Source organism: Oncorhynchus nerka, linkage group LG16 (assembly GCF_034236695.1).
Source record: "Oncorhynchus nerka isolate Pitt River linkage group LG16, Oner_Uvic_2.0, whole genome shotgun sequence".
Taxonomy (NCBI): domain Eukaryota; kingdom Metazoa; phylum Chordata; class Actinopteri; order Salmoniformes; family Salmonidae; genus Oncorhynchus; species Oncorhynchus nerka.
The window spans coordinates 35,788,836-35,805,317 of NC_088411.1; the positions used below are offsets into that span (position 1 = coordinate 35,788,836).

Genomic DNA, 16,482 nt, shown 5'->3' on the forward strand with positions numbered 1-16,482 from the left:
GTACACACTGCCTTCCCGGCGGGCCCAGTGAGCAAATCAAGTGCGCTTATAGGCCTAGTGCTGGCCAATCGGATTGCTCAGACTACCGTGTCTGTAGTAAGTAGCAGGCATAAAATAACTTTCCCTCTCCGTTCATTGGAATAAAAACATGAATTTGTGCATGAGGCAGAAATAGTGCAGTGTGATGGGTTCTGACTTCTAAACTTGTAATATTGTTAATCATCAGGTATCCTATGGAAAGAAGAGCCACAGTCTGCTTGTTACACCAGAAGTTAAATGGTTTTCTGTAGGAGGAATGTATATGAGGGAGTCAATTAAGGTTAGATATGAGCCAGGGGCTTGGAATGTTACTAAGTAAGGGAAAGGCACTGATAAAGGTGGAGAGCTGTAGATTAGTGAGGAATAGGGGCAGAGGTCAGGTCACAGTAATGGAGAAGGAACAGATTATTACCCACATCACATAACTTCCTGCCTAGCAATAAATATGTAATGTTTAGAGGGAAGGAGGAGACTTCACCTAAATTGGGGTATATATACTTGTGCTGGTGGGAACATGTATTTGTCTGTTGTGCTGGTGGGAACATGTCTGACACATTGGGTACACATTGGGTGAATAAACTTGGTTTTAGCTTTTCATAGGTTCTAAAAACTGAAGGACAACTAACAGATGCTATACGTATTTTGCCATCAGCTGGAAGATGGTGTTCCTTTATGGTCAGTGTCAGTTGAGGAAAGAGAGCGGAGGGGTGTTAAGAGGCAGACCCTCAGTCTGCTGCTCTCTCCCTCCACTGTGACTGACCATCAGATGCAGGCACCATCAGCCCAATAAAATAAAACAATTATTTAAATGTATGCTCACTCAGCTATGCCTCACAATACAACAACGGATCTATTACCGGTATGATCATATAGCCTACCTCAATTTGAAACAACAATGCATTGGCAGGGTAATTCAAACAAAACTAATATGCCGTGATAATTTATTGGGCCTATAGCTTACTGCACAAACCTCATTGATACAGTACTGTTTTTAATTGGTTAATGTTGCATAGGCTTAAAAATCTAAGCGGTAGATCTCTGCTTGCATTTTGACTCAAAGTGATCTTGACTCGGAAAAGGTTGACTACTGTTCTAGAGTTTTCCCTGTTAACACTATCAATGTTTCCCTTTACTGTGGCAATTGTGATCGAATCAACACAATATTAGCCACTTTCAATGCGAGATTTTGTTGTAGGCAGAACTCATCGGAGTAGGATTCTATTGCATTGGCACGCATTACTCAGCCCGTACTCTACACAGACTGGTGTGGCATAAACAATCAGAGCTGCAGTAGGGCTACTGTATATACAAATAGACCATTGACATATTACAGTATGGATCTGTCATTTACTTTGAACTGGACTTTATTTACAGTACGAGTGATCGTGAGTAGATGCGCTTGTTTTGAGATGAAAGCGAGAGATGCACATTTTGTTCATATCCTTTGCTAGTTAGTGAGTTATTAGCCCAGTTATAGATCATTTGTAGTCAGCAAGGGGGCAGTGATTGCTTCCCACAAGAACACAAAACATGTACATTTCTAGACATCTTTGAAAAGCGAGTCCGGTAAAGAGCTTTTTTTTTTTGTCTAAAAGGAGCAGTGTTGTTTTGAGACAGCTTATTCATGCCTAAGTAGCCAATAAGCAGAGGGTAGCATAATTTGTCTGATTATCTGTAATAATGTTATGAGAACAATAAAGCATTGTATTTTGTAAAGTGATTTCTTGCATCAAACACAACAGCATTTTCAGTCACCCCCTTGTCTGAAGGACCGGTAGATAAACAGGTTAATGTAAAGCCCTGCATGGTTTTTTTCAAAAGACTCTTGGAATGTAGGCCTACATTGTACACCACATATTGGCTACTACTGTAGGCTGAATGATAGAACAGAAATGTTCCATGTTAAAATGTTATGGGATGTATTTTCTCCATTGTTTTTGATGGTAAGCCACTGGTAGGCCTACATTATGATCAAGTAGCCTACTTGACCACTGTTAAAACTGTAACTTAAAGTGGGTACAGCCTCTGTGTTCACTGTAAACGTGCGCTGGAAGTATTTTCACAACGTTCAAGTTTGCGCTCAGCAGACCTGAAATTTACTCAGTGCTGGAAAGAATTTGCAGGAACATTGGTCACACCATTCGCTGTACACTCCTTTCAGTTTGACTACAGACAACGACTGTGATGTCATGTCACACACACTCTGTCTCTCCCGTACCTTGAGTCCGAGGTTGAGCTCTTTGAGAGAGCGCGTGATCTCCTTGGTGAGGAAGTTCATCCTCTCACACTCCTGGAAGGCCACGATTATGTAGGGAGTTCTCTCCTCCACCTTGGCCATTATCTCTATCATGTTGAAACCATCTGGCAGCTTCTCCAGGATCTCATCCAGGATGCCCTTCACCTTTAGGGGAAAACACAGTGGCATACACACACAGGTCAGGACTCTAGTGGGGGTTAATTAAAGGCTCTGAGGTGGGGTGATAGTGTTTTTCATACCTTCTCCTCTCTGGACACCCCTCCTCCCCCAGCTGCGTCTGACTCTTTGGGCTGCATCTCCAGCACGGTGCGGAACAGCTTCTCTGAGGTGATGGTGAGGAAGCCAATCTCAGCGTTTGGGTGGAGGCCGTACAAGTAGGGGCTCTCTGGAGGCAGCACCTCATCTATGTACATATGGTAGCCCTGGACACACACACTGAGGGTTACTGATAGGTAACAATATTTTTAGTTTTCAAGGTTGTTGTCGTGTGTGTGTGTGTTCCAAACCTTGTAGTCAGAGTTGGGTGGTACAGGGAAGCTGGGTGCGAGGTACAGCTCTCCCTCCAGCATCTCAGGTCTGACATACTCCTCCAGATAGGTACGACACAACTTCCTGTCCCAGTCGTCTGTGATGTGGCCACCGTACATGATCTCCCCAAACAGATAGCGCAGGTCGTCCCACGGCACCTGGAGAGAGGGAGGTGGGGTGAGAGAATGGAGGGAGAGAAATGGAGAAAGAAGGGGGAGAGAGAGTGGGGTCAGACACACACTACAAGCATCGCCACCAATGTACCCTGCTGCACAGGAACCAACCAAAATCAACTTATTTGATTAGAATGAATGCGCACGTCAGCCATCGAGCATTGAACCTCAGCGATTCTTGAGCTTGGACGCTGACATTGTACACGATGCAATGCAAACAGTATAGCAGCTTTCATTGATTTCAAAGGAAGCAGTCCCTCAATGGCTGATGGCTGTTGTGCAACAGGGCCATAAAGCTCTAGGCTGATTGAGAGATGGTGATGTCAGTCACATGTTCATTCACCTTGGAGTTGGCCTCCAGGTAGTTAGTGATGTCTCTCTCACTCACTCACCTTGGAGTTGGCCTCCAGGTAGTTAGTGATGTCTCTCTCACTCACTCACCTTGGAGTTGGCCTCCAGGTAGTTGTAGAGGACGTTGACGGAGATGGTGAGGTCTCCGTTGTTGAAGGGGTAAGATCTGTTCCAGCCCTGAGCTCCAAACTTCCTCCTCTCAGCCACCACAGCGTGGAAGTAGCACAATGCAAACAGAATCACCTTGAACTCTGACTCTTTAGAGCACATTTCCAGAGTGTCCTAACACACACGTAGAGATAGGGAAGAGATTACATTCAACTCAAATTCAATTTAAGTGTGTGCATGTACTGTACACTGAGTACACCAAACATTAGGAACACCTTCCTAATATTGAGTTGCACCCCCCTAGGGATGCTGGCCCATGTTGACTCCAATGCTTCCCACAGTTGTGTCAAGTTGGCTCGATGTCCTTTGGGTGGTGGACCCCCTTTTTTCTCCCAAATTTCGTGGTATCCAATTGTTAGTAGCTATTATCTTGTCTCACCGCTACAACTCCTGTACGGGCTCGGGAGAGACGAAGGTTGAAAGTCATGCGTCCTCCAATACACAACCCAACCAAGCCGCACTGCTTCTTAACACAGCACGCATCCAACCCGGAAGCCAGCCGCACCAATGTGTCGGAGGAAACACCGTGCACCTTCAAATCAAATCAAATCAAATTGTATTTGTCACATACACATGGTTAGCAGATGTTAATGCGAGTGTAGCGAAATGCTTGTGCTTCTAGTTCCGACAATGCAGTGATAACCAACAAGTAATCTAACTAACAATTCCAAAACTACTGTCTTATACACAGTGTAAGGGGATCCACCTGGCAACCTTGGTTAGCGTGCACTGCGCCCGGCCCGCCACAGGAGTCGCTGGTGCGCGATGAGACAAGGATATCCCTACCGGCCAATCCCTCCCTAACCCGGACGACGCTATGCCAATTGTGCGTCGCCCCACGGACCTCCCGGTCGCGGCCGATTACGACAGAGCCTGGGCGCGAACCCAGAGTCTCGGTGGCCCTTAACCACTGCGCCACCCGAGAGTCCCTGGGTGGTGGACCATTCTTGATACACACGGGAAACTGTTGAGCATGAAAAACCCAGCAGTGTTGTAGTTCTTGACACAAACCGGTGCGCCTGGCACCTACTACCATACCCCGTTCAAAGGCACATAAATATTTTGTCTTGCCCATTCACCCTCTGAATGGCGCACATGTCTCAAGGCTTAAAAATCCTTCTTTAACCTGTCTCCTCCCCTTCATCTACACTGATTGAAGTGGATTTAACAAGTGGAATCAATAAGGGATCCTAGCTTTCAATTGGATTCACCTGGTCAGTCGGTCATGGAAAGAGCATGTTTTGTAAACTCAGTGTATAAGCATAGTTGTTTTACCAACTGGTAAAAATACTCTGATCTTGTAGATTGTTTAGGCACATTTTAGAGTTAGGAAAGTATGCATGAATTATTTAAAACGGGTTTGAAGAGCCTTTACGCATTCTTAATGTTTTGTAAAGTCAGTGTTTGTGTGTGAGCGTACATATGTGTTACCTGGTTGAAGAGATACAGGGCCTTGTGCAGGTTAGCTTGCATGCCGGTGGGCGGTTCGTTGGTGATCTTAATGCCATTCTCCAGCAAGCCCTGGGGGATGTAGTGCGACTCTGGCGTAGGTGAAGGCTCAGCTGACATGTACACGCGATAGTCATCATGACTACCTATGCTGTAGCGCTCCACTAGTTTATCCAGGCTGCCCAGCCACTTGGCCACCAGGTGGATGTTCTACAAAGGGGAGGGTTTATTATTGAATACCTGGCGAGTAGTCTATATACACGGAACAAAAATATAAACTGAACATTCAGCAATTTAAAAGATTTTACAGAGTTTCCGTTCATGTACGGAAATCAGTCAATTCATATAAATTCATTAGGCCCTTGTCTATGGATTTCATTCAAATTGCCATTGATAAAATGCAATTGTGTTTGTTGGCCATAGCTTTTGACTGCCCATACCATAACCCCACTGCCACCATGGGGCACTCTGTTCACAACGTTGACATCAGAAAATCACTCGCACACACGACACCACACACACACTGTCTGTCATCTGCCCGGTACAGTTGAAACCAAGATTCATCTGTTTAGAGCACAGTCAGGTAAAGACCCTGGTGAGGACGACGAGCATGCAGATGAGCCTCCCTGAGACGGTTTCTGACAGTTTGTGTAGAAATTCTTCAGTTGTGGAAACCCACAGTTTCATCAGCTGTCCAGTGGCTGGTCTCAGATGTGGAGGTCCGGGGCTGGCGTGGTTACACATAGTCTGCGGTTGTAAGGCCAGTTGGACGTACTGCCAAATTCTCTAAAACAACGTTGGAGACTGCTTAAGGTAGAGAAATGAACATTCAATTCTCTGGCAACAGCTCTCGTAGACTTTCTGCAGTCAGCATGCCAATTGCAATCACTCAAAGCTTGAGACAGCTGTGGCATTGTGTTGTGTGACAAAACTGCACATTTTAGAGTGGCCTTTTATTGTACTCAGCACAAGGTGCACCTGTGTAATGATCATGCTCTTTAATCAGCTTCTTGATATGCCACACCTGTCAGGTGGATGGATTATCTTGGAAAATGAGAAATGCTTAATAACAGGGATGTAAACATATTTGTCCACATAATAAGCTTTTTGTGCGTATCGAACATTATCTGGGATCTTTAATTTCAGCTCATGAAACATGGGACCAAAACTTTATATGTTGCGTTTAGATTTTTGCTCATTGTAGTTAGTCTACAACTAGTCTATATGAGGTTACAATTGCAGTTTAATAACAACCAGAGCCATATAAAGCAACAGGCAAAATATCCTTCACATTGGAACAAAATATTCCATGACAATGGATGCGTCCCAAATGGCACCCGTATTATAGGACCCTATCAAATCTGCCATGCGGAGAACGCAGACAGAATCATGGAGACATTAAAACAGGAATTCAACAATATTCAAAAATGTATTGAACTTAGTAGGAAATCAACTAAATATATTGAATTTATTAGAAAATGTATGAATTTGCCCAAGATTATCATAAGAGATGAACAAAATGCATCATTGATTCCTATTTTCCTTCAACTTTCTGAATAGGCAATGCAGGAATGCCCCTCTCTGTGTTACACTGTCACACCGAGAAGATTGAACGACTGCTAGTCTTTAAGTAAACTGCGGTGTCTTAATCCAATAATACACAGGAAGCCTGGCCAACCCTAGCTGTAAGCAAAAGTGTCGGATCTGCTGGCTAGTAGCCTTTAGTGACGATGCCAATGATAACTTTCAGCAATTAAATGTTAACTACAGAGTAGTCTGTGGACCTGACAGAACAATATTATGATTATTTGCATCAATGCAGTGGCGATTTGTTTATCAAACTCTGCAATCACATGTGCACTACAGAAACACCACTAACCAAACAAGTAACTTGCTGGTACACACTTGAATTAAAGGGCATCAACATCCAAAAATGAACATTTCTTAGATTTTTCCCAAACCTCAAAAGAGGTCTCCTGATGTGGTTTAAGTATGGTTGTGGACTGATGTGGTTTAAGTATGGTTGTGGACTGATGTGGTTTAAGTATGGTTGTGGACTGATGTGGTTTAAGTATGGTTGTGGACTGATGTGGTTTAAGTATGGTTGTGGACTGATGTGGTTTAAGTATGGTTGTGGACTGATGTGGTTTAAGTATGGTTGTGGACTTAGAACAGACAATGTTGTTGTTTTTCTATTAAAAAAGTGTGATTTTTGAGAGTGAAAACCTGAAAAAACTAAATGGAGAAAATGTCATTTGGGGGAAAAATGTATGGAATTAGGCAAAAAATAAAACATTTACATAAGAACCTACTATTCTCTGGCCTATATACAGTGGGGCAAAAAAGTATTTAGTCAGCCACCAATTGTGCAAGTTCTCCCACTTAAAAAGATGAGAGGCCTGTAATTTTCATCATAGGTACACTTCAACTATGACAGACAAAATTAGAAAAAAAATCCAGAAAATCACATTGTTGGATTTTTTATGAATTTATTTGCAAATTATGGTGGAAAATAAGTATTTGGTCACCTACAAACAAGCATGATTTCTGGCTCTCACAGACCTGTAACGTTTTCTTTAAGAGGCTCCTCTGTCCTCCACTCGTTACCTGTATTAATGGCACCTGTTTGAACTTGTTACCAGTATAAAAGACACCTGTCCACAACCTCAAACAGTCACACTCCAAACTCCACTATGACCAAGACCAAAGAGCTGTCAAAGGACACCAGAAACAAAATTGTAGACCTGCTCCAGGCTGGGAACACTGAATCTGCAGTAGGTAAGCAGCTTGGTTTGAAGAAATCAACAGTGGGAGCAATTATTAGGAAATGGAAGACATACAAGACCACTGATAATCTCCCTTGATTTGGGGCTCCACGCAAGATCTCACCCCGTGGGGTCAAAATGATCACAAGAACGGTGAGCAAAAATCCCAGAACCACATGGGGGGACCTAGTGAATGAGAATGACCTGCAGAGAGCTGGGACCAAAGTAACAAAGCCTACCATCAGTAACACACTATGCCACCAGGGACTCAAATCCTGCAGTGCCAGACCTGTCCCCCTGCTTAAGCCAGTACATGTCCAGGCCCGTCTGAAGTTGCTAGAGAGCATTTGGAAATGCTAGAGAGCATTTGGATGATCCAGAAGAAGATTGGGAGAATGTCATATGGTCAGATGAAACAAAAATATAACTTTTTGGTAAAAACTCAAATCGTTGTGTTTGGAGGACAAAGAATGCTGAGTTGCATCCAAAGAACACCATACCTACTGTGAAGCATGGGGGTGGAAACATCATGCTTTGGGGCTGTTTTTCTGCAAAGGGACCAGGACGACTGATCCGTGTAAAGGAAAGAATGAATGGGGCCATGTATCGTGGGATTTTGAGTGAAAACCTCCATCCATCAGCAAGGGCATTGAAGATGAAACGTGGCTGGGTCTTTCAGCATGACAATGATCCCAAACACACCGCCCGGGCAACGAAGGAGTAGCTTCGTAAGAAGCATTTCAAGGTCCTGGAGTGGCCTAGCCAGTCTCCAGATCTCAACCCCATAGAAAATCTTTGGAGGGAGTTGAAAGTCCGTGTTGCCCAGCAACAGCCCCAAAACATCACTGCTCTAGAGGAGATCTGCATGGAGGAATGGGCCAAAATACCACCAACACTGTGTGAAGACTTACAGAAAACGTTTGACCTCTGTCATTGCCAAAAAAGGGTATATAACAAAGTATTGAGATAAACTTTTGTTATTGACCAAATACTTATTTTCCACCATAATTTGCAAATAAATTCATTAAAAATCTTACAATGTGATTTTCTGGATTTTTTTTCTCATTTTGTCTGTCATAGTTGAAGTGTACCTATGATGAAAATTACAGGCCTCTCATCTTTTTAGTGGGAGAACTTGCACAATTGGTGGCTGACTAAATACTTTTTTGCCCCACAGTAGTTGAATAGGGTTCGATTTGAGATGAAGACAATAACTTGCACGCTGTTTAAACTCCAGCCTGTGAGTAAGGAGTAAGTGGTGCCCATTCAGTGTACCTGCAGTATAACCCAGTGTCCTTCTCTAGCTGCCATGTTCAGAGCAGCCTCGGCCACCACCTCCTGGCCCTGACCCAGAGACACGTTGTGGAACTTCCCGTTGTCAAAGGTGAAACCCATCTTCTTACCTGGACCAAATGACAGGATGGCAGGTTAGACATGAAACAGATAGGGTTCAAGGTCCTACAGCAAGTATGTGTGTGTGTGTGCACATACCTAGAGCTTCCACATCTTTGAGGGGGTCGACTCCCGGGGAGAGGATGAAAAACATGGGAGTAGACGAGCTGCTCTCCTCAAATGATACAGCGAACTCCACGCTCCTCCCCTCCACGTACTTTGTACCCATCTTCTCCTCCACAAAGGTACTACAACACACAGAACAAACACTCAACATTACCAGAACAAATATCTGCTTCCTTTACACTGGTGTATGTGTGTGTGTCTTGTACCTGACTGCGTAGGACATCCGGTCTGGTCTCATACACCTCATCATGCAGAGTTTCTGGAGGCCCGTCTTGTTCTTCCACTCCTGAGGAAACTTTTCCTTCTCCGGAGCCTCCGACTCAACAAACTTCTTCCAGCGCTTTGCAGATCCCTCCATGTCCCGGTCCAGGTTCTTAAACTCATCAAACTCCGACAGGGCCTGACACACACACATACATACACAAACCTCTATTACTCAGCTCTGCAGGTGGATAGGGTGTGTCAGTAGAGTGTGTGTGTGTGTGTGATTGTCTGTACACTCTCAGAAATAAAGGTGTACAAACGCTTGTCACTGTAGTGGTATGTAATTAGTATATTTAGTTATAGGTACATCAATATACCCTTGCCTTTTTAGGGTACCACCACATTGACATGGTAATTTGTTCCTTTTAAGTGGCAAAAAGGTTTTTGGGTGTTGTTTTAACACTGTAGGGTGTAAAGCCTTTTTGCATATTTCCCAGGATGTCTTTAAAGTAAATCTGAGTTACCAGTACCACCCATGACTGTTTTTGCTAGTGACTGAGACATGGTTGTGGCTTTCAGTTCTGTAGCCTTCACTAAGTTAATATTTGATCATTGAAATTAAACTCTTTATGACAACACATTACATACAGGTAACTGCCAAAATACCAGGTGCTTCCACACAGGTGTGGTTTCTGAGTTTATTAAGCAATTAACACCCCATCATCCCACATGAAATACTACAGTAATTACTATAGAATTCTATAGCAATGTCAGCCATGACCTTAGATATCTCTGTATTCTATATATTTTGGTTAGGTCAGGGTGTGACTAGGGTGAGTACTCTAGTTTTTGTATGTCTAGGGTTTTTGTATGTCTAGGGTTTTTGTAGGTCTAGGGGTTTTTGTATGTCTATGTTGGCCTGATATGGTTCCCAATCAGAGACAGCTGTTGTCTCTGATTGGGGATCATATTTAGGCACCCCTTTTTCCCACTTTCTAGTGTGGGATCTCGACTATGTGTAGTTGCCTGTCAGCACTATTTTGTATAGCGTTTTGTTTGTTCTTCATTTGTTTTGTTTAGTGAGTTTCCGTTTATTAAAATATGTGGAACGCTGCGCCTTGATCTCATTCATACGACGAACGTGACAAGCAATCTGTAGTATACTACAGTCAGCAAAAACACTACACTTTTTTAAATATAGTAAATACTACAGTATTTAATTTGCATATACCATGCCCATTCCCCTCCCCCATTTCACAATGTGTGCCACCCATAAGTGAGAAAGCTAAATGCCAAGTATTGACCATATTGTGTTCCCTACAGGTTATAGAAAAGAGCAGAAGCTCTGAACTATCTGTTCAGACCCCAGTACAACCTACCTACCTACCTACCTACAGTCTGGACATTTTACTCTTTTAGTATTTCTCCAGTAGGTTTCCTGAAGGAGAAAGCCCACTTATATGTCAAAGATAATAAAACAAAAACACTATAGTAAATACTACAGTAATGTCTGCAAAAATACTACAGTACACTACAATCTGCAAAAACACTACATTAATTACTATAGTATACACTTCAGCTCTTACTACAGTAGTTCTACTATAATTAACTGTAAATACTACAGTATTAAAAAACTATACAGTGAATCCTACAGTAAATTCCACAAAAACACTACAGTAAATACTATAGAATTAATACCATTGTATACTATAGTATATTTTCATTTGGGATGCTTTGGGTCATGTACAAAAATGCTGGGCAGTCCATTATTTTGGCTACCATAGCTATGTCCCCATTGGATAACAATGCCCCAACCCACAGGGCACGAGTGGTCACTGAATAGTTGATTGCTCCATGCTTGATTGTTCATCTTGATCATAATAGATTCATCAAGTATATGGTTTGGCTACGTGAATTAATCTACACGCAGCCAGAGCCAGTAGCAGCAGCATCGCCCTTGCAAAAAAAAACGCTACAGATTGGCAAGTGAAACGCACACTGGGCACTCTGATTGGACCAGCAAACTGTCAATCAACACAGGGGTGAGCTAGCAACAAATTGTTGATTTGCTGTACAGCTATAGGTTCCGGTGCAGCACAAACGTCAAAATGTCGTGAGAGAGGATTGCCATAATAAATAAATATGCAGCTCCAAAAAAATGTGGTGATTAAGAAAATTAACACTTTACTTTTCAAGCTCACCAGCAATGGTGGCAAAAATTACTAGCATAAGTCTACTGGTCTTTTGGTATGTAACAATTGCTTCATATTGATAATTTACTTATGAAGCTTGTATTTGGAATGTGTTGTTAAAATCCAATATTACCGTGGCGAAGAGGCGCTGCTCTTCACGTGCAGTCTACAGACTCCTGCCAGTAGCTTTTTTTCTTCCTCTTGTTGAAATAAAATATTTTCTGTTGCTTTCACACGTTTAAATGCATAGTGTAAAGAATTGCTATTATGCAGGAGACCAATCTACTGCTAAATACGTGGCTATTGCATTGTTATAACTGAGACAACACATAGCAACGTATTTTCACAGTAAAGCCTGTGGGGTCCCCTACAGGATAGCTCCCACATTACACACATAATCTCCCTTTTAAACGAACACTGTGTGCCCGAAGAAGATTCTACGATGACGGACAGACAACTGAGCCAATGGCGGAAGACTACAGACTACAACCAGCTGAACCAATCCGGAGATCCGATCTTCCTAGAGTCAACCTACTTTCTGTGACGTATATAAGGGCTGTGCTGACTGTTTACTCGCTCTCTGCCTGCTGTTCCAACACGAACTAACGGAAGAGCCGTATTTACGTGTGCCAGATATTCTCACTAAACTGTCGCTTGTCGTACAATTTTAACACCTGGTCTGAATCGATCCTTAACCGGCTCACCCTTCTAATATCCTTTTATCAACAAAACATGGTAGCCAGAGGATGGTTGAATAACGGTCCGGTCGAAGTGAGTTGATTGGGTGTGAGAAGGAGAGTGGCGGAAGGACGGTTCCAAAAAAGAGACGGGTGAAAGAAATTCGGGGGAGGACAATAATTCTGCTCAACTCGGGAAACTGATCTAAAAGGTGCACCATAAACAAGGTAAGCAACACCTGTTAAATCAAACTTTGCATATTGTCGTATAGTCTGTCTAAATTCTGATCAGTATTTCCGAGTAAGTATGAATTCTTGTGTAAATTTATAATTTGCTGACGAGTCAAAGAACAGTAGAGTGAACATATGTGGTACAAACCGGCGACGGCCGGGTGATTAAATCATTGATGAGATATCAGTAAGGGGATAGCTGATGACTATTCATTAAATCTGGCGCCGAGGGGATAAATTGTAATTTTGTCCCGTGACCCGGTCAGCGCAGTCTGATAGCTTTCAATGATGAGGGATCACTTTTGAGGCCTGTTGTTCCGATAGGGGTCAAAGATAATTCTGATAGGGATCGAACATGTGTAATTATTAGTTTCGATAGGGGTCAGAGATAATTTTGATAGGGGTCGGACATGTGTATAATTCTGATAGGGATCAGCACGATAGAGATTAGGGATAGATATCAGTAAGGGGATAGCTAATTGCTATTCATTAAACCTGGCGCCGAGGTTGTCCCGCGACTCGGTCGAAGTCCAGTCTGATAAGAGGTCCAATGATAAAGATAAGCTGATAGGGGTCAGAGAGATAACGTGTATTTGTAACTGTTCATATTAAAATGTAATGTGGTTGTAATCGTCTCCATTAAGATTGTTGATGGTTTGAGAGACAGAGAGAGAGAGAGAGAGAACTCAAGAAGGGTTATTGAATAAATCCGAAAATTCTGTGTTGTATGTAAACTTCCATGTTGTATGTATCTATAACTTCTGTGTAAAATGTATAATCAGGAACAAAATGACTGATGTATAATTGAAATAAGATCTGAATATAATATTTAATATTGCGACTATATAGTCGAATAGATCCCTTGGTTGCGCGCTCCACGAAAGCTATACCAACCCAATCGTTTTTCTCGAACTGAATATACAAGGAAAAGCTCTGAGATAAGGCAGAGTGTGATCAATAGTGTCTCCTCGAATACATCGTTGTTATTAACTAACGACGGGCTAAGTATATTCTAATTATATTCAAGTAGTCTGGTAAAATTCCGATTAAGTTACGATTAATTTCCGATTGAATTAAATTGAATCACGATTAAAAATTCACAATGGCGACCCCCAATACTCCAAAGCTGAAGTTTAATGAGTTCCTAGACAAAAAAATGGAATATAGATCAGGGGGAAAGGGACAGTGGAAGGATATAAAGAAAGTCTGGGAGGGAGTAAAGTTAAGATGGACGCAAGCAGGTTACCTAGGAGGGGGACTGCCAACCGGGGTCCAGTTGAAAACAATGGAATGTGGGTTAAGAGAGAAAGAGGCAGAAAAGAACAAAATTCACGTATTTAAGAAAGAAGGGTCAGATACGAAGGGAGCGAGATTAATGAGAATCCTAATTGAGGGAAAACTTTGGGCGTTTAAATTAGTGCTATTTTCTGTTGTTCAGATGCCGGAGTAACAAATACAGATAACTGTAGATTGGGTCTATTTGCGGAGAATCTCAAATTGGTGGTTCAGTGGTGGAGTTCTCGCCTGCCACGTGGGAGGCCGGGGTTCGGTTCCCAGCTGAGGTGTAAAGAGTAGTTATATATGTCTGAGTTTTTGGTTTTAATTAAACTAATTGTTTTGCAGAGAAAGTTATAGTCACTAGTATTGGTATAAGATATAAACTGAACGTTTTAAATAGTTTGTTTGGTTCAAATTGAAAGACTAATTCATTCAACTTAATATAAGAACGGAGATTTTGATGCAAGGCGATGTCTGTTCACTAAATAATTTGTTGGGAATAATACATTGGGAAAAGAGTCGTAATTAAAATGCTAATTCAAAGACGAGACAGTAATTTAAATCAAATTAATTCTGAATAATAACGGGGGAACAATTACGATAGATTTGTGTCCATCGAAATGTTTTTATAAGATTAGCGAATTGAGAGATGTTGATTGATGTTGTAAACTCTAATTCAGGATTCAACAGATGTGATAAATTAGGTTTGGTTTATCGAACCCGAAATACTGTTGTTGCAGACAGCCAACCATTATTTACAATGAGTTGAAAATCGTTGCGAAATGAGTCAAGATTGAGCGCTTGTTGATGACATCACTCGCGAGGTTTCCGTCGCCACGGAAATGATGTCTTGACTGGGGGTGACAGAGAAAATGGTTAGTGTCCTTTAGAGGAGGTGCGGGCATTAATGTTGAGTCACTTTTCAGAAGATGATAAACATTTCGAAATACATTTTTAAAAAAGGAGTATGTAAATCGTCAGGAAAGATGCTAAAAACTAGCAGCTGATTCGCTGGGTGGGTATCATTGATTTGTGGCGTTTATTTGGACTGTAATTGGGCGGTGAGAGAGAGGGATTGGATGTCTGAGTCATAAAACATCGCGATGGTGGATTCTGATGGTTGTTGATTCTTGGTTTGATCGTTTGAATAGCACCAGTGAATTTGAGCACTGTTTCCATTATGTGGAACGGTGTCAGGGTATTAATGGTGAAAAGCAACCTCTATGGTAAAACATAATTGTACATGTTTCGGTAAACTAGCGAGGTTGAATTTGGTTATTTGAACATTTCCCTTGATACGTAGACATACGTAACAGGGGCAAGTTGTTTTTCCTTGAGGAACACGCAGATGGTGTTTTGTTTTATTGAGATGTAAATGTGAGTTGAAGGAGCCAAGGGAAAATACGTTATTTTTTATTAAATATCAGGGATTATAATCTTGGGGAGAATGAGGCCATAAACGACCAAATTGGAAAGGCCTGGAAGTTTTGATTAATCATTAAGGTTTGCAAATATATACACATAAAACATTTGTTAGGACTATTTGTTTTGGTGGAAAGGTACTTTAAAGAGACACGCTCAAATATGGAACTTTATGAGTTTTTATTTTATGAGTTTTAAATTACACAAGTGAATTTGGATTTTAAGGATAAAGGGTTCTTTAATATGTCTAGTGTAGTATAGAACTTGACTATAAAAGGGTGGGTTGACTCATGGACCTTATCATGACTGTCTTCTAAGGTCTGATCAGCCTTAGGGGAGAGTCATTAGTATAATGAATGTGGTAATATTGAGTTACTAGTTTTAAGGTAAATTCATTATAAAGGAGTTTAGGTTAGGAGGTTAGGATAGGAGATATATTAAGCCAATAGGGCAGGGAATTACATAGAAAAATAAGTTTCAGTTCTTAGGGGTGATAAATTACTGTAGATAAGGAATTCTGCACTCTGCAACATATATTAAATTCATGTTATTGTCAGATAGAATACTGAGGGTCCTTGAAGGAAGGATTTTGATATGATAAGCATTTGTTTTGATTTTTTTTTTTTGACCATTAGGGGTTTAAAAAAAAAAAAAAAAAAAATAGTATTAAAATTAACAGGTATATAGGACATCTGTGATGATTTAGGATTATTGTTAGGTTGATTAAGGAAATGTAAGGACTTTAGAGATTGACACTCATAGACATGATTTTAGATCAAGTCAAACAGTTAGAAGCTTAGTGGTATTTGAGAAATATGAGAGAAAGGGTTTAAATTGGTAAATATATATTTAAGAAAATATATAAGTTGCGCAGATAGTTCTTAAGTAGATAAGAAACTTGACAGGGAATTGGTACTGGATTGACGCCCAAGGGAGAATTGGACATGTGGAAAACTAAAAGGGGCTCCTTCATGATGTCAGACATAAGGATAATATACTTATCTTACCTAAGTCATTATTTAGAGTAGGTAAGGTTGATACCTGGGCAGAGTCAGGTATCAAAAGGGGGATGGGTAAATTGTGGTCTAGGATAGGATGGGGCTTATTGGATAAGAAACTAATAAAAAAAAAATATGTAAGCTAACAATTGGGAATAGAAGTTAAAGATAAAATCAGATAAAACATATGAGAAATTGTTTGTTAACCAAGCCTGTATGTCCAGGATTTTAT

General features: G+C 41.4%; 1 protein-coding gene and 1 non-coding gene across 2 annotated transcripts in view; one reads left to right on the plus strand and one right to left on the minus strand.

Moving 5' to 3' along the window:
* LOC115144436 (dynein axonemal heavy chain 17) overlaps positions 1-16,482 on the minus strand; it is an 89,178-nt gene that overhangs the window by 4,215 nt on the left and 68,481 nt on the right. Inside the window, exons 67-74 of the mRNA XM_065002321.1 lie at positions 9,455-9,648; positions 9,222-9,370; positions 9,006-9,133; positions 4,948-5,175; positions 3,439-3,630; positions 2,803-2,982; positions 2,536-2,718; positions 2,258-2,440 (exon numbers count right to left, since the gene is read on the minus strand). Of these exons, the coding sequence (XP_064858393.1) occupies positions 2,258-2,440; positions 2,536-2,718; positions 2,803-2,982; positions 3,439-3,630; positions 4,948-5,175; positions 9,006-9,133; positions 9,222-9,370; positions 9,455-9,648 (1,437 nt within the window). The remainder of the gene's footprint in view (positions 1-2,257; positions 2,441-2,535; positions 2,719-2,802; positions 2,983-3,438; positions 3,631-4,947; positions 5,176-9,005; positions 9,134-9,221; positions 9,371-9,454; positions 9,649-16,482) is intronic.
* On the plus strand, positions 10,852-10,908 carry LOC115144637 (U7 small nuclear RNA). The gene has a single exon (XR_003865857.1). It is a non-coding gene; the product is annotated as a U7 small nuclear RNA (small nuclear RNA).